This window comes from Natrix helvetica (assembly GCF_964273705.1).
Source record: "Natrix helvetica genome assembly, chromosome: 6".
NCBI classification, from domain to species: domain Eukaryota; kingdom Metazoa; phylum Chordata; class Lepidosauria; order Squamata; family Natricidae; genus Natrix; species Natrix helvetica.
In genome coordinates, this window is record NC_138553.1 from 25,207,210 (window position 1) to 25,229,361 (window position 22,152).

The window sequence follows — 22,152 nt, forward strand, 5'->3', positions numbered from 1 at the left end:
ATTTGCTTCCCCAAACAGTTTTGTCCTACCAGAAGAAGCAAAATGCCAATATATTTCCTTAACTTTTATGTAGTTTGTATTAGATGTATTAACTTACTAGAAATTATGTTCAATGCACCTGGAAGCCACCAAGTTGGAAAAATGTTGTATGGAAGCAATCAGATGTATGAACTGTGCATCATCTTGTAGGTCATCTGGGCTCTTAAAAATAATAAAGGTGAATTTACTTTCAAGATGATTCTGTTGCAATTTCCATGTATAGGTCAATTATAGTCATTGTAAGAATTAATCTAAATGTTATCTTAGCTGCATGTTTCTTGCCCAGGTTGTCCTATCCTACAGGCACCAGAGGTGGTATTCAGCCAGTTCTGACAGGTTCTGGAGAACCGGTAGCGGAAATTTTGAGAGTGGGGAGGGAATGGGGATTTTGCAGTATCCTTCCTTTGCCACACCCCACAAAGCCATGCCCACAGAACTGGTAGTAAAAAAAAATAATGAATCCCACCATTGACAGACACCTACCCAAATTGTTAGTTCAGGCCCTCCAGTATTGCTTAGAATTTAGCTAGCAATGGACACAAGCTTTATTCATCTCCCTTTCTACATTCCTGATCTACAGTAGTTCAGTCCTTCTCTGCAATATCTCCAACATAATAGCTATGCTGCCACAGATAATTATTGTAATAATCCTTGATTTACAACTTTAACTGAGCCTGCCCATTACAGTTATAAGTCATCATAAAGCAGACCATCTCTCTCTATATCTATCTATCTATCTATCTATCTATCTATCTATCTATCTATCTATCTATCTATCTATCTATCTATCTATTTGTGTTACAACTCCTGGTATGCTCAAATATGGGAGGGAGCTCAGTACTCGGCTCATTACAGAAAACCATCCAGGCAGAAAACCATATTTTAATTTTTAATGTTGCCTTTTTATATTTGTGTTGTATTTGTGCTGATATTTGTGCTTATTTATTTATTTATCAGCACAAATACAAAACATACATACATACATACATACATACATACATACATACGTGTGTGTGTGTGTGTGTGTGTGTATGTGTATGTGTATATGTATATGTATATGAAACATCTTCAAACCAACGTATTATCCCTTCACCTCTGTAGAAGGTTAATATTTTATTGCTGGAGTGCCCAATGTGTATGGATTGTTCAGAAATTACATTTCTTTTCCCTAGTTCCAGCTACTATACTAACACACAATTATGGTTTTAATGATTGGGGGAAAAAATAACCTATATGCTCTTATTTCACCTTTGGAAGTCACAGAGGCTTTTTAACGCCAGAGAGCAACCAAGAAACCATTTTCAGACTTCAGCACTTTTATTTACATTTTTGCAATCAACCTTCCCCCACATAGCTACCCTTCATATATCGATATGATCTGCCTTTCAAGGGTGGCTGAGATTTACAGTGACAATAATTGCAATCCTGTTTCAAAGAGCTTTGTGAGGATTCACAAGATAAAAATTGTTCATGGTATGGAAAGGCCCTCTGAAATGTCAAGGCAGGTACAGAACTATTTATATTTAGCAACATATAATCACAAAATGGATGCTCTAGGAATTCAAATTAAGGTAGAAAGCAATCCTACATCCCGATATATTATAGATGGTCTGATTTTGAAAATGATCAGGGATAAAATGCAAACGTAGCTATTTAGAAAAGGAAAGAGAGAGCGGTTTAAAGACAATGATTTAATTAGACCAATTAAGGGCTTATGAAGTGATTTGCAAAATTACAGTTTTACATCAACAGTCCATCAGTCAAAATGCTTTTTGCAACATCTTAAAAAAGGGAAAGACAAAAATGGCCCTAAATTACAGTCTTTGATAAACTGTAGGACAGGGGTGTCCAAACTTGGGAACTTTAAGACTTGTGGACTTCAACTCCCAGAATTCCCCAGCCAGCCATGCTGGCTGGGGAATTCTTGGGGTTGAAGTCCACAAGTCTTAAAGTTCCCAAGTTTGGACAGCCCTGCTGTAGGAAGTCTGTAGAACTGCAAGTGCCAAAGTAATATTAAGGTGCCTCAAGGGCTTTCCAAAGTCATGCTGTAAAGAAGATGGAACAATAACAAAATTGCTGGATCCCATGTTTGGTATAATAAAACCTAGCTGTTAACGTTTACCTGTATCCATCCTGTTTCCTTCCTTCCGTAAGAGATAGAAAACAAAAGTGACAGCAACCAGGCAGACTTTATGTTAACAGATTTGATGTAAATTATTATGTTTATTAGGAAAGAATTGTTAATAGAGGCCAGATCTAGAACCGTCATTACAAATTAAAGAAAATAGCAGTTGCACATCTTTAGAGCAAGGGTGTCTAACTCAAGACTCACATGTGTCCCCCCCCCCCGCTCCGTTTTCGCTGGCAGAGGACTAGTGAAACAAACTAAAAGCAAAACAAAACAAAAGGAGAAATGTTTCTCCTTTTATATTTGAGCATCCAAGAAGGGGCAGGAAAGGAGAAAGGAAACGAGAAAAGAAAAAGAAAAAGAAGGGAAGATGGGAAGAGAACAAGGAAGGAAAATGAAGAAAAGAGGGGAAGAAAGAAGAAAGGAGAGGGAAAGGGAAGGAAAGGAGGAAGGAATGGAGGAAGGAAGAAAGGCAGGAGATTATATTGAGAGGGAGGGAGGGTCTGAGGGTCCCTCAGTAGGACCCTACTTAGCAATTGGCCACCAGAGATGCCCCCGACATGAGTGATGTCAAGCTGGCCATACCCACCCTGGCCACACCACCCTGGCTATGCCCCCTCCACCCACCACACACCCCGAGGTCAAACACAACCGTGATGTGGCCCTCAGTGAAATCGAGTTTGACACCTCTGCTCTGCTCTAGAGAATTACAGGTTGGAGATTTTCCTCCAGTCTATCCTTTAAGTACTACCATCCTATAGTTTACTTTCTTCTCATCAGGTCAAAAAAAAAGGGGGGGGAGGGAGATTTTTTTCCAGCTCTGGGAACCAGTATTTTATGACGGAGAGCCTCGCCTTCAGCCCAAATCTATTTGACCATAGTCTCTGTCTATTAGCTCTAATCTATCTGAGTTCCTGCGTTTTCCTGACAATTACTGGCCTCCTTTAAAATTTAAGTAACCATCAAATGTCATAACTGAAATTCTATATTAAGGGCAAGAAACTGAAGGAAAAAATGTGGCACACCCGTCTAGAAGAACCTGGTAGCAATAGTTATGGTTTTGGGGTGAGATTTCCCCTAAGTAAATCCTCCTTGACAGTTCATTATTCAGGTTGTTTGTTGCAATGGCAGTGTATGTCATTCAAAGGCAAAATGTGGCAGTGGGAAAAAAATGAATGGAAAAAACCTCTTTGGAAAGAATTTTCTAACTCTTTTCTTCGATTCACAGAATTGATGACTGCTTCTGTGCTTCTCGAAAACTGGACGCAGTGGCCACAGAAGCAAAATTCAAGCAAGACCTAGGGTTCCGGATGTTGACCTGTGGCCGAACAGATCTGGTCAAGCAGGCCATATCTTTGCTGGGACCTGATGGAATTAACAGCATGAGTGAACAGGTATAAAAAATTATAAACCATGTAGAAAAAAACCCGAACTTTGCTTTTTGAAAAAAAGTTTGAAATTAAATATTAGTTTTCTGAACAGCTTGAAACAAAGTGCTTTAAGGAGACTGAGTTTCTTTTACTCGGATGAGTTGCTTATGTGGGGAGTTTATTATAGACATTTTTATGATGAGTAAGTGGTAACATAGATGGAATGCCTACTTAAAATAACGCTTGGGAACAACTGTACATCCCTTTGTGATCACTGAAACTTGAGGAATCTCACAGCCAAATAAGAAAGGCAAGATTCCCTGTTCTATTTTCACCAATAATAAAATGATATATACCATTCCTATTTGCTTTTAAAATTTCTAAAGAAGCAAAACTAAAACTGTAAGAATACTGAAACATTTAGGAAAACGTAGCCCTACCAAAAAAGAGAGGTCTCTTCGCAGAATGGAGGCAAATTAGTTTTTCTTGCTCCATCCATTTGTTCTCTCTTTGGAGCATGCCCCTCTCTCTAATTCAAACAAACAAATAAAAATCTTTTTTTTCTTCATTCACATTTTTGTGTAATGATTACTGTATTTTTCAGAGTATAAGACACACCTTTTTTCCTCAAAAAAGAAGCTGAAAAGCTGGGTGCATCTTATACACTGAATACAGCATTTTTTGCCTCCCAAAGCCCCACCCTTTCACCAAAATGGCCGTGCATACCCTTATGGAAGCTTTCAGAGAGTTCCTGGGGGCTGGGGAGCGCAGAAATGAGCAAAAAACAGGCCGTTTTTTGCCCCCCCCCCCAACTCCCAGCAGCACTCTATAAGCCTCCATAAAGCTATGCATGCAATTTTTTTGACAAAAAATGGGCCCATTTTCATGAAAAATGGACCATTTGTTGCTCGTTTTGCCCCCCCCCCCGAGCACTCTGCAAGCCCCCGCCCCCAAGGCTATTCATGCTTTTTCTAAAAAAACGGGCCCGTTTTCACAAAAAACAGGCCATTTTTGGGAGGTTTGTAGAGTGCAAAAACTTTTTCCCCCCTTTTGGAGCGCTCTTTAACTGATTGATGAGAATTAGATTGATCAAGTGCTGTGCCAGCAGAAACAAAGTCTTAGGTGCTGCAGATTGTCAGCGATTTCCTTCTCTAGCACATGGATCAATACACATGAAAACATCTACCTACCTACCTGCTCTCTCTCTCTCCCTACCTACCTACTGTTTTTTTCTATCTCTCTATCTACCAACCTACCTACACACACTCTCTCTCTCTCCTACCTATCTACTGTATTTCTTTCTCTCTCTCTATCCCTCTACCTACCTACCTACCTACACACACTCACTCTCTCCCTACCTACCTACTGCATTTCTCTCTCTCTCTCTCTCTCTCTCTTTCTCTCTCTCTCTCTCTCTCTCCCTTTATCTACCTACCTACCTATCTATTCTCTCTTTCTCTCTCTCTCTCTCTCTCTCTCTCTCTCTCCCTCCCTCCCTCCCTATTGTATTTCTCTCTCTTTTTCTCCCCCTCTATCCATCTATCTACCTACCTACTTTTTAAAAATTTGCCTCTTCAAAACCTTGGTGCATCTTATACTCCGGTGCGTCTTATACTCCGAAAAATATGGTAACTTTCCCTTCTTGACTACATTTGTGCCTAATATTGTCAAAGAAACATTAATAACAAAGGATATCTTGATCAGCCAGACAAAGTATTTCAGATTAATATAAATTTGCAACTAGAAGTCTCTGTAATGAAGAGTCAGTTGATCTAGTTTTCCTCCAAACAGAGCAGTATTTCCCTAGAGCTAGGTACTCTCAACAGAGTTGCCTGGCATTTCATTTCAAATTAAATCAATATATATTAAAGGCATGCATATAAAGGATGCTGCTCCTCCAATTGCAGTTAGTACTTTTGGCAATTAATATAAAGTTCCAGTCTAACCTGTTAAAGTCTAACCTGTTAAAATAAAATAACAACATAAAATTGATGAAGGACTGCTCTGCAAAATAAATGCCCAATATTTTATTCTTTGTAGGTAACAGTAGAGTGGAGTCCAGTCTCCATAAAGTTCTTGAGATTAAAACCTTCATCTTGGCAAAGAAGCATTGATCAAAATTTAATAAACAGCTTTGTACAAAGTATGCTTTACTGGCAGTCCTTGATTTACAGCTACTCATTTAGTGACCATTCAAAGTTACAATGGCACTGAAAAAGTAACTTGCAATTAGTCCTCATGCATAACCATTGCAACATCTCCATGTTCCCATGAACAGCAAAATTCAGGCACTTGGCAATTGCCATATATTTATAATGTTTGCAGAGTGCTGGAGTCATATGATTGCCATTTGTGACTTCACAGCTTCTGACAAGTAAAGTCAATAGGGAAACCAAGATTCACTTAACGACCACACAATTCTTTTAACAACTATACCAAAAAAAGGTTGTAAAATCAGCTGCGACTCACTTAACAACTGCCTTACTTAGCAATGGAAATTCTGATCCGAATTGTGGCTGCATGTTGAGGTCTACCTGAGTCCATCTACATGTTGAACATCTCACATCTGTTTTTCTAAATAAAATCTGGGGAGGGGGAAGTTTGATGAAATAAATGGGCAAACCCAGACATGTAAATCAACCTAATTTTTCATACAGTTATCATTTGATAATGCACCTCAAGGGCATTTCTTGTGGGATTTTTTTCTGTCTCTAACACTATTGATAAGTTTAGCTGTATAGTTGTCTTCTTTCCATTTTCCCTCACATATCAAATAATATCAAACTTGTCTGAATCAAATAAAACCTGTCTGAATTAAATAATATTTGGGGATTGATAGGTGTTTGCACATGGTTTAGTGTCCTGCTACTTGTATTTGAGCCCTGGTCTGGTCACTAAGACATCACCTTGTGACCCTGAATGAAAGATCATAAATCAAAGACTATAAATAAATGATTATGAATACTGCTGTCCACACAGGGTATGACTCCATTGATGTATGCTTGTGTGCGGGGTGATGAGGCCATGGTCCAGATGTTACTGGATGCTGGAGCAGATCTAAATGCTGAGGTGAGACTATTCTTATGATTGCATCTGTTCTGGGAAGGCAGGAAGCCAAAGACAAGGGCACTCATGTTTTAAAATGCTGCATGACTTTGTTAGAACAGCTAAAATGTCAAATCCAGATTTAATCTTTTTTTTAACCATCTTTCAGGAACATTTTTACCTTCTGATGCATGTAGCACTCCCTCTCTTTAATAATGGTTTCTGCATACAGGAATGAAAAATAGAATCCTTGAAAGCCAAAGGTTATTGAGCAAAACAGCAATGCTTATCCAACAAAGACATCAAGGCCTAGTACTTCCTGGTGCTAAACCCAGGCCTCTATCGCAGTAGTTTTCCACCTGTGGTCTATGGATCCCTCGGGGTCCATGATGTCATCACAGGGCGTCTGCGAAGACTTTAAGAAATGCTATGATTTAAATCTTGAGTTAAGTCTTGGGGGGTCTTTGGACATGGTCTGTGGCCACAAAGGTGGATTTTAAGGGGGTCTATGGTGAAGAAAAGGTTGAGAACCACTGCTCTATGTTATCTTCCAAATATATCACTTCATATTATCAGTATTATTATTTAACGATCTTAACATTGTAGTGCCTGATTTGTTAAACATGACTAGATTCATCCATTTAATTTAATGTTTTAAATTTACTGCACTATCATCTACCAAGATTTTTTGATAGTTTTATTGTAAGCCAAAACCAAACAAGTCACCTTGCATCTTAGCATGCTATGCAAATCAATCCAACCTAATTTGGGCTTTAGATTATCCTTCTCTTTAACTGGGTGCTTCATTGAAATTTTAAGTCTAGAAATTTTAAGCTTGATCAGTTCACTAAGAAGTAAGCCAACAAAAATCTTGCTGGTGGAACTGTGGTGACAAAGTACAGAATTTGTCTGCATCAATATTTTTATAGAGTAATAGCTGCATGTATATGGTCTGGTATACACATTTCTTTCCTATAGACTTGTATTTAAACCCTGGCTTAAAGTGGCTTAAACCCACTTTGAGCTCCTGAACAAAAGGTGGCTTATATATCAGTAAATCAGTCAACAAAACTATGACATTTAATGCAGGCAGAGAGTTGACTGAACTAGCCGGGCAGTCAGTCAATAAAGAACAAAGAAGAATAAACAATAGACAAGCATCTCGTACAAAGCATATTCATCCCTGCTGTACGTTTGAAGAAAACTGCCAGAAGAGAAAGAATTTGCATAGAACCAATCTTAAGCTACATAGAAAAACAGCAAATAAAGTGGTTTGATCACCTGGAGAGGCGGTCATCGGATTCCATGCCATACAAGACATATACAGAAAGGGGAGATGGTCAAAGAATATGAGGTAGAGAAGAAAAAAAGATGGAGAAACAACATCAAAGACACACTATAACAACATCAATTAACAAAGATTGAGGCTGTCAGAAGGGCAAGAACAAGAATATTTTATTTCCTCAGCACCTGAAGCAGTAAAAGAGGACGTGAAGAAGAGGAGTAGGAGGAAGGTCGATATGTGGGAAAAGGGCACACTATTCAGCCTCTTTTCAACATCCAGCTGAACTGAGATGCTCTTTCTTTTGCAATCATATTTTTGTCTCTTTTGCTGCATACTGTAGAACAGTGATCTTTTTTACAATCTAATATTTTTGTGTCCTTGTTCACAAGGCTCTTTGGTAATATAATAAAAAGAAAACCATATGAAGATGTACTGATAACGTAATTACTTTTCCTTTATCTGAGTTGCCCACCATTGTACTTATAGAACTCTTGATTACATTTACAGGATATAATTTGGGACAAATCTTGCAGAATCAGTTCTTTGTAAGATTTATATGTCTAAAAGTCCAGAATTATTGGTCCAGGATGAAAAACATGATGCAGCGTTTTTGTTTACTTTTTAGTTTGCTTAAGGCTACCCACAATACAATGAATGAATAGTAGCTTGTTTCAGGGAAAATATTATGCTTTCTATTGCTGATAGTGCAGTGAAAACAGCAAGACTTAATAATGGGAGATTTATTAATCTTTGATGGCTTCACAAACTTTGTGAACCATTGTAGACAAGTGACTATCTCCATATTAAAGTAATATATATATTGAGAGCCAATTGAAGATAACTAAATAGGGTGTAAACATAATTTCCATCATACAAGAGGATACTGAAAAGCAGAGGAGAATGGAGGAAAAGGTTGTTGAAGATGATTTAATCATTCTTTGTTGTAAATCATGTTTTGCTACTTGCAGAAATTTTGATGGAGAATTGGGATAGATTAAGATAAGGTAAATGTAGCCACAAAATTCTAAAATAGACCCAGTACTGGACTTTCCTGTTGCTCTGATAAATGTCTTTGATTTGTTAGCGATTGAAAATTGATGCAATCTGGTTTGGCATTTGTTGAAATACTTAAAATTGGTTTTTCATGATGTTTGCACAACAGAGTCTCTGGGAGGAATGCTTCATTGGGAAATGGAGTCAAATTGGGATAGGAAGAAGAGTGCCTTTTAAAAATAGACAAGATTTTCTCTAGTGTGAAAAATTGCTATAGCAATCTGAAAACCATCACCTTTCAAACTTCCTATAGTGTTGCATTGCAATCTATGCTGAAGCAGCATGTTGATATAAAAAAAACCTTGTCATTGACTGTGGTGGGATATCTGTAATAGGTCAACATTCATTTGTAACCTTCAAGCCATCAAATGCTTATTAGCAAACTATATCATAGAAGGGATTGAGGGGGCATTTGTGTTTCCTTAGGGCTAGTTATAAAAGAAGGGACAAAAATCCTAGAGCTGGGTGATACTAAGTACTAGTTATAAAGTCTTCTTTATTTGTACCAAAAAAGAGACAGTGGATTCTGAAAGAGAGAAGAAAAAGAGCCAGTTTGATCTAATAGTTAAGGCACCAGGCTAGAAACCAGGAACTGTGAATTCTAGTCCTACCTTAGGCATGAAAACCAGCTGGGTGCCTTTGGGCCAGTCACTCCCTCAAGGTTATTCTGGAACATGTGGGATTTGGAAAGTGATAGAATAGATGTATAATTTTAATCTTTGTTCACATGGTATGAAGTTACAAGGTGGCAAAATCAGAATTTGAAAAAATAAATCTGGAATGCAGTCAAAAATATATTTTAATAAAGAAGACAGTGCTACCTAGTTTTTTTTAAATTGGACTATCTCTTTATTGATATGCAGGAAAGTTCAATGAATATTATTGCATGAAGTCAAAGTTCTATTTTTAAAACCTGGGCTGTGTATTATATGATAAAAGGTTTTTATATGTTTTGGTTGGTTGGTTGTGGATTAGGGTTTCTAAAATTGTGAGATTTAAGATGTAGCAATTTATAGCTTTTTTATGTCTTAATGAGATACAGCAATTTGTCTATTCGGAATTTCAGATACCTCTGCATTATGATGTTACTTCTTGTCTTGGAATAGACTGAAGTGCAGATAACATACATTATTTCTGCTACTATTATTTAAATGTTTTCATTTTGAACTGGTGAGAATTTCATGTGAGAACTAATTTCCAATATATAGACACTAAATATTATGGTGTCTATTTAATTTACTGGTCTAACCTTAAAACTCTCTTAAGTAGCCTAGCATGAGACTGTTCCTATGTGAAGCTGACATTTGTAGGCATTCTTTTTTACGTGTTCTAACAAATAATCAATTAAAGCTAGTACAGTGCTGTGTTTGACAAGTTTACAACTGATGATTGACTAGATAGTAAAAGATATCAGAGTGTTTTCCCGTCAGCAGTGAAATAGCGAAGATTTCAGAAAAAGAATTGGGACGGTTAATTCAAGATTCTAAACTTAATCTAAATCTCCTGAAGTCGACTCTGTTGTTTGGGATGGCAGCAGAGCAAGAAAAAAATTATAGATTGTATGGATCATGACACTTCCCCCACCCCAACAATATGTTCTCATGGAATTGTTTCAGCATCATATTAGAATAGAATACAATAACAGAGTTGGAAGGGACCTTGGAGGTCCTTCACCACTTCAGACAAATGGTTATCCAACATCCAACATCTTCTTAAAAACTTCCAGTGTTTTTTTTTTAAAGGATTTTTTTAAAGAGTTTCTTTTGCATGCTTTCTTTTTTTTCTCTATACCTTAACGTGCCAAGCATTCTGGCAAGTTTGTTTTGATTACACATACAATGGCTTTTGCTGAAGAGTCACATATAAAAGAAACCTACTTTATCTGTTTATAGGTTGTCAATACTCCTCATAAATATCCATCCGTCCATCCTGAGACCCGTCATTGGACCGCCCTGACATTTGCTGTGTTGCATGGACATATTCCTGTAGTCCAGGTATTACTGTATTTCCCTTTTGCTCCATCTCATAGTTTATTTCTCATGGTTAGCTTTTAATTGGCAATCATTCCACACTTGGCAGCCATTTTCATATTTATTTATTTTTGCTACTTCTTTCTTTGCTCTGTAGATATATAATAACTCTATTATATACAACTACAAGTATAAGCTGCAATCTTAAGTATACCTATTAGGAAGTAATCCTCACCGGATAGCCAGAATTAACTCTGAGAAATTTGCATGATATTAAGGGCTAAATCATTGTGAATTGTAAGTAGGGCAATTAAAAAAGAAATCATACCAATAATATCCTATTGGCACTTTTGAATAATTTTAACCATATGTTTGATGTATCCATTTATTTATTATTTAATAATATATTATCATGTCACATTATAATATATTATAAAAGAAAGCTTCCTTTCTTTTCCTCCTTTTGTCCAACCTTGTGTTAAAAAACCACAGCCAAAAAGAATAGACATAAAACAATAAATAGAAATAGAAAGAATAATACGGTAGGAGTTTAAGGACCACATAGAGTGGTTTTGGGTCTCCAATGAGTTTCATTGATTAAAACTTTATAATTTCTTCATGCTATATAGAACAGATTCATTAATTAATGATACTCATGGCTATCAATTCCAGCTCCAAGTTCCTAAGACATTTAAAGTGATGACAATTTCATAGAGGATAAGTTTATCAGTGGCTATTAGAAAAATTGGAAAGGAAGTTTGCTTTATCTCTAATTTGGAGAGAAGCAAAATAAAACTCATAAGTAACATTTATTACTGACCTCCCTGGATGGCTTTTTAAATTTTAAATTTTGGGGTTTTAATTGGTTTTAGATTGTTTTTAACTATAAATTAGTTTGGGCTAATATACAGACTGTATGTTTACGTTGTTTGTCCGGGTTTTTCGTGTTGTGTTTGTTGTTTTGATATAGGTACTGTCTGTACACCGCCCCGAGTCCCTGCGGGGAGAGGGGGCGGTTTATAAATTTAATAAACTCGAAACTTAATAAACTCTATGATATCCTGCTTTCTGAAACTGAAAATAGTATGTTATTGGTTACTTTCTATTAGCGAGATCCAGGAAGAAAGTTCTTACATTATTTGTAGGTTAAATATCAGTGTGGCATTATATAAAGGTCAGTGGTCTGCATTCTAGATATTTTTCAGCCTTTCTTGTTTTCCTGTATTTTTTTTGTAATTTAGAACACAATAAATACTGAAGCAGTGGACAGTTATGCTTTTCACCGCTTTTGCACATATAGAATGAATTGAACCAGCAACTGGCATTACTTCATTGTTGGTGACAGAACAGTGTCTTCCATCTCATTGGAAGACAGCAATCTAGTGCCCTCAACTGCATCTGAATACAAAATCATTCTAGCCTCTAATAGGAGAGAATGGAATTCAAGTTCAAGCAGAACATCTGCTACTTCTCAGCATCTGTTGTCTCACATTGCCTAATGGCAGTGCTGTTTTTGATGGAACCGACAAGGAAGGCCAACTGCAAGACCATGATAAGATGCTTATGACTGATCACTCTTCACTCCCGTTTATTACTGCTCTCTCTTTCAATAACAGGATTCCTTTAACAATGAAGTGTCAAGCACATTGTGCATTCATGGCTCCTACTCAAGTGATTTAAATCCAGCACAAGACTACTGAAATAAAGAAATGGACATTATCCATTTAAAAATGGTTACATTTACAAGTTAGAGGTCTTTACCTATGATAGATAATGTACATCAATGTATATATGATATAATGGTAATAATTAGCATACCTTAGTCTACAACAAACTAAACCCATTGTTTGTTGAAATGTTGCTTTTGTTGAATCCTTGAAATGTTATAGATTGTGAAACTAGTATTGGAAAGACCAGGTTGTGGGTTATATAAATAAGGAGCAAACCCTATCCTCTTCTAATACTGATGATGTTACCTAGTTGGATAATGAAACATCTGTAAGAAAACAAGTTCAGAGAGCACCAAGGACCCCACAGTTCAACCCTAAGCTACAAATAGGTTCTTCTATTAAATCAGAGTTGTTGGGATGGGACAGTTCCTTTGGCAACAACAACATGGAATGGGTGAATAATTCCTTTGGCATCCGCCCCAATAAGAATATAAGCAGAAGATTGGTTTTAGACTGGATAGTTATATTTCTGAATCTTTGGATTGTTTTGAATGGATTAAAGTTGCAATGGTAGAGGATATATGGTGCCCTACATCTATGATACCATTTCAGGTTTTTGCAGAGTGCTGTCATATTCTTCAGCTGGTTCCCCCCCCCCCCACCTCAAGCCTAAACATATTTAGTTCCCTCAATCTTTCCACTATCATCATAATCTGAGCTGACATTTCTGTGGTGGTGAAAAGAATGTTCAGTTGCTACCATTTGGTATGTTGCTTTCTCAAACCACTTTAGGGTAATTTGTGGTTGTATTGCAAATTACTGTTTATTTTCATGATAGAATCCTCATGTGTCTTCTCCTTCCAAGATTTAGAGACACTAAGGATGTTCTACCTCTGAAATCCTTGAACTTCTCACCTTTGGTATTTGCTTTAATGTACAGTCCCTTCCAAACATCCCCAATCTCTGAAGAATATGTCATTCTGAAATCTTTTCGGTTTCTCGTAACATAAAATTCCACTTGTTGTGTGACAGTGGAGTATTAGGCTAGGTGAAAACAGAAGATGTATAGCTGAGCTGCAGTTCCTAAGAACCGTCAAGAAGGGCAGTTGTCCATCGACTTTACCTTCACTGTGAAAACACAACAGAAAACTCTTGGGAAGCCAATCTGCTGAAGCAAATATAAATCAAATTGGTGGATTAAGAAGGCAGTCATAAGAAAAAGCGGGGAATTGACCATTCAGTGTTTGGGACATTTTGGGTGGAAAAGAAAAGGGCTGATCCTTTAAAGGCCATTATTTGGAATGACTATGTCTTTACTCTTCTAGCACCAAAATATTGCAAATGTACTGGTGTGCAGTAGTCCTGTCTCAGCAATGGTACAAATAAAAAGGGAGTGGGGGGAAACTGCAAACAAGTTGGATAACTGCATGCGCGTGTAGGATTCTACAATTCATTTGACACACAGCATTAAAACTCAGCTGTTCTTATCACCTTTTCCCTTGATATTTAATGCTTTCTTGGTGGCAACTAAAGATGACAAACATCTTGTTTTGTGGCCTGGCTCCTAATTTGATCGCCCTTAACCTTGGACATCTCTACTTATTAATTTGCTGTTACCAGATCTAGGCTGGAGTATGCACTGAGTGGTGGCAAAGAACTACATCACTTTGTTGGTTGTCTGTTGGTCATCTGGATTTTTGCATCCCATTTGCGATAGCTAGTATTTATGTATTTTTCAGCAGGCATCTGCTTTAGCTTGCACAGGTTTTGGGAAGCAGATTCTGGCTCAGAATGATGGGGCTTGCAATAGAATGGATCTCAGCAGTGGGTTGAAGAAGATTGCTCTTCTGTGTTGGATGAGCATTTTAGTTCTTGTGTAGAATTTTTTTTTTAAAAAACAAACAAACAATGGATTTCTTTTGTAGCTACTACTGGATGCAGGAGCCAAAGTAGAAGGTTCTTTGGAACATGGTGAGGAAAACTATTCAGAAACACCCTTGCAACTGGCAGCAGCTGCTGGTAAGGATTATCTTATCATAATATCTTAGTTAATGTTGTTTGATTGAAGAGAATAAGAAGCAGGCTTTTAAAAAAGGCTTTCATTGTTGCTCATTTGTAGGAAATTTTGAACTAGTTAGTCTGCTTTTGGAGCGAGGTGCTGATCCTATGATTGGAACAATGTACAGGAATGGAATTTCCATGACTCCACAAGGTGATATGAACTCCTTCAGCCAGGCTGCTGCACATGGACACAGGTATATTTGGTATGCTTTTAGTTAAGTGATAAAACACTGTTTGAATGGGATGCTTAAAGCATTTGACCTGCAATTCTTGTACATTAATATTCATTCGCATATACATTTACAGTCGGTTTTTAAAATTATTTTTAACAAAATAGGTAAAGAATACATTCTATTTGCTATTGTCCATGAAAACTAAACAAAAATAAAGAGGCAGTATATATAACAGTAATAATGCAGGAAAAAACACTGCTGAGATGCAGGCAACAAGTTACAAGCTGGATGTTGGTATTAAAGCAAGTTAAAAATCAGGGTAGGGTAGAGTCAGGAAAAATATTATTGTCCTGGCAAATGCTTAAAATATCTATTTTGCCCTTTAATCTTCTTGCCAAATCAGATTACATGTCCCATTTGGGGGAGGTTTGAGGGGCAAGATCAGTTTTTTTAAATGTAAGGTATTAATTTTGCTGCTTACATTATCTACAAATCAAATACAGCCCCCCCCCACCCAAATTTGGCTGCTCACTCTTGTTTTATTTTGATATCAATTCTGAGGCTATCAGACTGGGGACAAAGACAAAATTGACTTGTAGGCCATCTCAAAGCAGGATCTATTTAGGACAGGCCTGTTTAGCTGTCCAGATTTTAACAGACTGCAACTTGTGTCGGGCTGACGGGTTACGAGACAAACAAATCTTGATGAACATAATTTTCCATCACTTGATATTTGTTTTAGCTTTATAACTCAGCTGCTCTATCAATTGAAACAGACTTGCAGAAGCACCTTTCAATGAGATTTCAATGAAAGGCAAAGACAGAAGTATTTCTGGAGTCAGGACCATTGCTGTAGAGAGAAGTCTCAAATATAGTCCTAGTTCATGGATGTACAACTTATGTAAAACATCAGGAAAGGAATATGAGATACAAGGTTTGTTTGAGAAATAGATATTCCAGATGTTCTTCAGCATAAAGATCTGGTGGAATCACAAGGAAAAACAACAGAGCTGCCAATTTTATTTCCCTGGCAGTATACAGAACTAATGAACCATTAGGCTAGTAACAAAAGGGAAAAAAATAAGAGGCGGCTTGTGAGAAAATAAGACAGGTTTAAGGCAGAGAATAAGCATATGTACAGTATATATGAATCAGAAAGGCACAAACACATCATTGTAAATCACCTTGTTACTAAGCGCTTAGTGAATGAGGTGTCTAAAATGCCATTAAGTCATACAGAATTTCTGTCTGTGCTGCTAAACCCAGACATCTTCTGTACCCTTATCAATCATCCCTTGATGGTGCAGTCATTGTATTATAAATAATCATGTGTAGAATTAGAGAGGAAAGGTTAACTTTTCTGTATTAGGGCCAAGAAAATACATGAAATGAACGTGCAAAAAAAAAAGCACCCATTGAAAGTCAACTGTCAAAGGATTGAAAGTTGTCTTTGCCACCACTTCTAATGTTTTTAATTTACCAAGATCTTTTTCTATTATGCCCTTATATCCTTTACCTTTGAAAGAAATCCAGTAACTTATTTCAATTGACTATAAATTTAAAAGGTCATTAGTTATAGTAATATCCTTATAGAGATTTATGAGTAATATCCTTATAGATATTTATGTAGATTTAATATAACTATAGAGATTTACATAGAAATTTATACTAATATAACTATAGGGATGTATGTTCCTTTGAATGGAATGCACTTGGACACCTACTCAATTGGGATATAGATAGCTTAGCATTACCTTCCAATGATTAATTCCATCCAGATAAGATCAATCACAACTCTCATAATTTCAACAACCCCAGAATTCTTTTGCAAATAGATTTATATTTCCATTAAAGAAATAAAGATGGATGGATGAATGGGATGGATTCTATTCAAATTGGGAAATCATATCTCACCTGAAGTTTGGATGGAGAAAAGGTTAGATCTGGGGCCAGCTCAGTCTTCCACTTGATACATCTGTCATAAATCAAGTCAGCCAGATATTGAATAAAGAACTCATTGTAGAACTCAGTTGCTATGAGCTATGAGACATTTAGCTTATGCCTGTCATAACCTGGAGAATTCTGAATTGCAATTATCAGAGGTATCAAATGTTTTCTCCTCTTATTGCACAGCACAATAGACACAGTATTGCAGATAGCAAAATAAACACCTTCCTCCCGTCTAAACAAACACAGAGATACATACACTCAGCCCACTTGCTTCGGATACATTGCTTATTCTATCCCCCACAGGACTGAACATGTGCAGCTAGCAAGATGTAAGCGTATCAGGTAGGTGGGAGGTAAGGGAGAGGTTACATGCTGGGTTTCATTGCTTGTTTCTAATTATTTGTTCATTGGGAGCAGCTCCATTGAACATTAATGGCCTTTGGATGAAAGCCTGTTGATGGACAGGATAGGTTTTTTTTTGAATTTTTGACTTGCTACTACAGCCTCATGTACCAAGAAAAGAAAATACTTTGTTTAATAGATCTTGTTGGATGAATGAAGCAGAATTAGTATTAGCCAGATGGCTAGTTGTCTTCTGTTTCACTGTTAACAATTCCCATATGGTGGCCTCTGCCCTTCCCTTTTCTGTCTTTTGGTGTGTGATTGACAGGAATGTGTTTCGTAAGCTTCTTGCTCAACCCGAGAAGGAGAAGAGTGATATCTTGTCCCTGGAGGAGATATTGGCTGAAGGAACTGACTTAGCAGACAGCACGCCTGCTCCTTTATGTGCAAGCCGCAACAGCAAGGCCAGACTCAAAGCTCTGAAAGAGGCAATGTATCACAGCGCTGAACATGGTTATGTGGATGTAACCATTGACATCAGGAGTATAGGTCAGTTTGGGTTTCCTCTCTCATGAGAAATGATTCTTCAGAGAAATGGTTTAATGTAAGAGACCCTTGTCTCTTGAACTGACAGTTTTTGACTGCTCCTGGATTCTTGTCAAAACAGAAATCAGGCAACTGATAAACGTGTCTAGGCATGCTGGAAATTCAAAACAAGTATTTTTAATTATTATGGATTTATTATATGAGAAAAAGTACAGTGCCCATTCCATAAATTTGTAAATATTTATAATGTTGCGAGCCGAAGTGAAATACATTTTGCTCTTGGCCAAGAATCCAAGAGTGGCTGGGAACATTTTTACAATCATGACCATGGCAAGGGGGAAGGCGTTCGGTCCCACCCAGTAGATAAAGGAGTTGATCTAGACTGCTAATTTCTTCTCTCTGCCCCCCAAAACTTTCAGCTCAAATAGAGCTGCTGGTTCTCTGGTTTGAAATCTGTACATCTGGAAATAATCACAATAGGTTTTGGCTTGCCCTGACATTTATTTTCTGAAAAGACAGAAATCAAATGAATTTAATGGCAATAGCAATAGCACTTAGACTTACATACCGCTTCACAGTGCTTTACAGCCTTCTCTAAGTGGTTTACAGAGTCAGCATATTGCCCCCAACAATCTGACTCCTCATTTTAGCAACCTCGGAAGGATGGAAGGCTGAGTCAACCTTGAGCCTTGGGAGATTCAAACTGCCAAATTGCTGGCAGCCGGCAGACAACAGAAGTGGCCTGCAGTACTACATTCTAACCACTGTGCCACCAGTCCCATTAATAAATCGAGTAAAGAATTGTGGTCCTCAATAGGTCACTGAACTACACCTCCCAGCTTTCTTCACCATGTTGGTTGTGTATCCCGTAGATTGTAGCTCAGCAGCATATGAAGGGCTTCTAGCTACTCAACCCTTCCCTAATTAAAAGTATTTTAAACCAAACAGGCATGCATATTTTTGAAAAAGATCATACTGGTTTCAGTAGTACTACATAGCATCCTTCTTTTGAGCAAATGCCCCAGCCTATCCTAACAGATGACAAACTGGGGTGCTTAGTAGGTAGTAAATTTCTGGAAGGGAGGATACTTTACAGTGTAGACTCTTTCCACAAGTAGCAATTCTGGTTCAACCCAGTTCATTTTTGAAGAGCAAAGAAGCCGATTTTAACCCTAAAAATGAAATTGACTAGGAACTGCTTATGAAAAAACGAAAAGCTTGAATGGGCAGGCTGGATGCTTGGACAAAAACAGATGCTGCATATGTCTCAGAAATACAAAGAAGACAGCTGGTAGGAAGAAAAATAGTATATGCCCATTTTCAGAGCAATGCTTTTTTCAAAAGAAACGATATATGAGCAATTCAGAAATATCCATATATAGGATTTGTTAAATGCATACATTATCCAAAGCCTCAATAAGTACCCTAAATTGCATGCCTAACATAAATTACAGTTATTTTTGCACTGAATACTGAATAGGTCAAAAGAAGATCAACATTAAACATCTTCTCTTATTATCATCAGAGAACATGCTGCGGATGCTGGTCTAAAATCAGCTTTCTGAATATCAGCATCTCAGAATTTCTATTAGAGAGTTGAATTCATGAGTTATTTCGGTGAACAGGAAACTGGTAGCAGAAAGGAAAATGGAGCTCTGCACCTTTAGTCCTGCCTGAAATGTTATTCTAGTTCTGCTGTTGCTGATTCTGGGGTTCCTCCTATTTGTCAGAAGGAAGGTTCTTAAAATGGGGAGGATCATGATGCCATTTGGAACCTTGATCATTTGGAATTCCGAACTGTGACATCCCACCAAAATAGAACAGAATGGAACGGAATAGGAATAGAAATAGAATAGAATAACAGATTGGAAGGAAACTTGGAGGTCTTCTAATCCAACTCCCTGCTCAGGAAGGAAACTCTATACCATTTTAGGCAAATGGTTGTCCAATCTCTTCTTAAAAACTGCCAGTGTTGGAGCATTCACAACTTCTGGAGGCAAGTTGTTCCACTGATTAAATGTTCTAACTGTCAGGAAATTTCTCCTTAGTTCTAAGTTCAACAATTAGGTTGGTAATTGTTTTTCTTTGTAATCCGTTAATCTCCAACGGATCTCAACAGCCTACACCCCAAAATACAATTTACCATGGAAATAGAAGCAAACAACCAACTTCCCTTTCTGGACGTCCTAATCTACAAAAAACCCAATAGCTCCCTAGGACACACCATCTACCAGGAAAAAATACACACCAACCGCTACTTAAATGCAAAATCCCATCACCACGCTGCACAGATCAACTCTGTAGCTAAGACCCTCATCTCTAGAACCAAACGCCTAGCCGACAAAGACCACCAGAAAACTGAATTACACACTCTCACAAACGTATTAATCCCCAACGGATTCCAAAGAAAAACAATTACCAATGTAATCCAAAGGGAGACTCCCCTCAAAAACTGAGACACAGAACAGGACAATGGCATCGCCCTGCTCCCTTACATCAAAGGCACCACAGATGAAATCAGCAAAATTCTCCACAAACACAGTATCAAGACAGCCTTCAATACTGACCAAAAAATAGCCAACATCTTAAGAAACCCCAAAATCCAGCTAGAAAACCAAGGAGTCTACGAAATACTATGCAAAATCTGCCCTGCAACATACATAGAACAAATGAACAGGAGAATAAATGCACACATTGCAGAACACAAGAACGCAGTAAGAAAAAAAGAAAAATCTTCCTCCCTTTTCCAGTTACAGGATATGAAATTAATTTTGAAGGAACCAGCTTAATCTCCAAAACTGAACACTTCAACAAGAGAATAATTATGGAAGCTATCAAAATAGAGAAACACCCCCACAACATGAATAAACATGACAATACCTCCCGCCTACCAGACATCTGGAAACCAGCCCTAGTCAACAAACGAGCCCCACCCACCATCCAGGCCGTTAGAACACGAAACAACAACCGACACACAGCCAGCACCAATCTACCAATCATGATACAACCACACAACCAATCATTCCACTTACTGAAACAAAGCCAGCACTCCACATACACACACCCCAAGATTTATAAAAATATATATGTATGTGTGTACACACACACACGCGCACACACACACTGAGAAAATATTGGTCATGATGGTTCCAGCTTTCAATTCTAGTCTTTAAAGCAAGGTGCTTCAGCTGGATATTCACTCTCTCCAAACCATCTTCTCACCACTATTGCTCTGTCTAGCCATTTGGCTCTGCTTTTGGATTTCAGTGTCTACCATGAAGCCATTGTTACTACTACTCATTGTTCTTTTCACAGGCTGCTTGCTTAACAAAGGCAGATGGGATGGTAATTGTATCCAAAAGGAAAAGCACATGAAAATAACTTATTGGTTATTGACTAATAACCAATGTACAATGCTATTAGACCTGATAATGACTCTTAGGAAATGAAATATTATATGTAGAATCATACTCATAAGTCAAAAGCCTTCATGTTATAATATTGTTTCTGATTTTTTTTCTCAGTAGACATTTTTGGGATACTTTTTGTTTTAAATAGGTGTTCCATGGACTCTCCATACATGGTTAGAATCTTTGCGAATTGCTTTTCAACAACATAGAAGGCCCCTCATCCAGTGCTTGTTGAAAGAATTTAAATCTATCCAGGAGGAAGAATATACTGAAGAACTCATCACACAAGGATTGCCTTTGATGATTGAAATCTTGAAAGCAAGTAAGGTAGGTGACACTACAGACTTGTCATTTTGCAGCTCAGATAATAACAACTATTTGTAATGGGCTTTTCTGCTTATAAGGCAAAACAGAAGCATTACAAATGCAAAGAAAGGATTATGTGTAACAGTAAAGCTTTCACCAAAATATTTGAGGTAAAGCAGTCTTTATAGCAGCAAACCATCTACAATCTACAATCCAGTGAAAATAAGTATTTTAATCAGAAGCAGATTAGACAATGTATTCAAAAGAAATATTCATGCTTTTGTGTTTCAGACTACACTGCCTTGTCTTGCTATCCTCTCCCGTTCTCTCCCTTCTTTTTTTATTTAAAGTTTTTTTTATTTTTTAAATGAACACAAACAGACAAAAAAAACCCCCCACAAAACCATCTTCCATTACAAATTGTAGAAAGTGTGACGGTTGGTTACAAAAACCTCCGTGCGTCCCTTCCACAGTCATCACCTATAATTCATATTGAATCACATATTTTTAAATCAATTATGCAGTATTTATATACATTGCTTTCATCATACCTCAGCCTTCATTCGACTGTAATTGTTTTTACATCCATTTATATGAAATATTCCAATTTAAAGCAAAACCACATAATGGCATTCCATTAACTCCTCCTTCTCTCCCTTCTTAAGTAACACTTATTTTGTTAGTAACACTTATTTGTGTAATACACCTTCAAACTGAAATTGCAAATTAGTTTCACTCTGTGATCTGCAATATTAGTGTAGAGGGAAAGCAAACGCAATTGGTTGCCAGTTTGGATGTAATGGA

General features: G+C 37.3%; 1 protein-coding gene across 4 annotated transcripts in view; it reads left to right on the plus strand.

Annotated features, from left to right (window-relative positions):
- ABTB3 (ankyrin repeat and BTB domain containing 3) overlaps positions 1 to 22,152 on the plus strand; it is a 215,843-nt gene that overhangs the window by 177,913 nt on the left and 15,778 nt on the right. For 2 of the 4 annotated variants that reach the window (XM_081958354.1, XM_081958357.1), the window contains exons 5-12: positions 3,396 to 3,561; positions 6,517 to 6,606; positions 10,813 to 10,914; positions 14,486 to 14,579; positions 14,680 to 14,815; positions 17,048 to 17,086; positions 17,415 to 17,635; positions 21,191 to 21,369. In XM_081958354.1, coding sequence (XP_081814480.1) covers positions 3,396 to 3,561; positions 6,517 to 6,606; positions 10,813 to 10,914; positions 14,486 to 14,579; positions 14,680 to 14,815; positions 17,048 to 17,086; positions 17,415 to 17,635; positions 21,191 to 21,369 — 1,027 coding nt within the window. Of the gene's footprint in view, positions 1 to 3,395; positions 3,562 to 6,516; positions 6,607 to 10,812; positions 10,915 to 14,485; positions 14,580 to 14,679; positions 14,825 to 17,047; positions 17,087 to 17,414; positions 17,636 to 21,190; positions 21,370 to 22,152 lie in introns of all 4 variants that reach the window. The other 2 variants (XM_081958355.1, XM_081958356.1) reach the window with 2 other exon arrangements.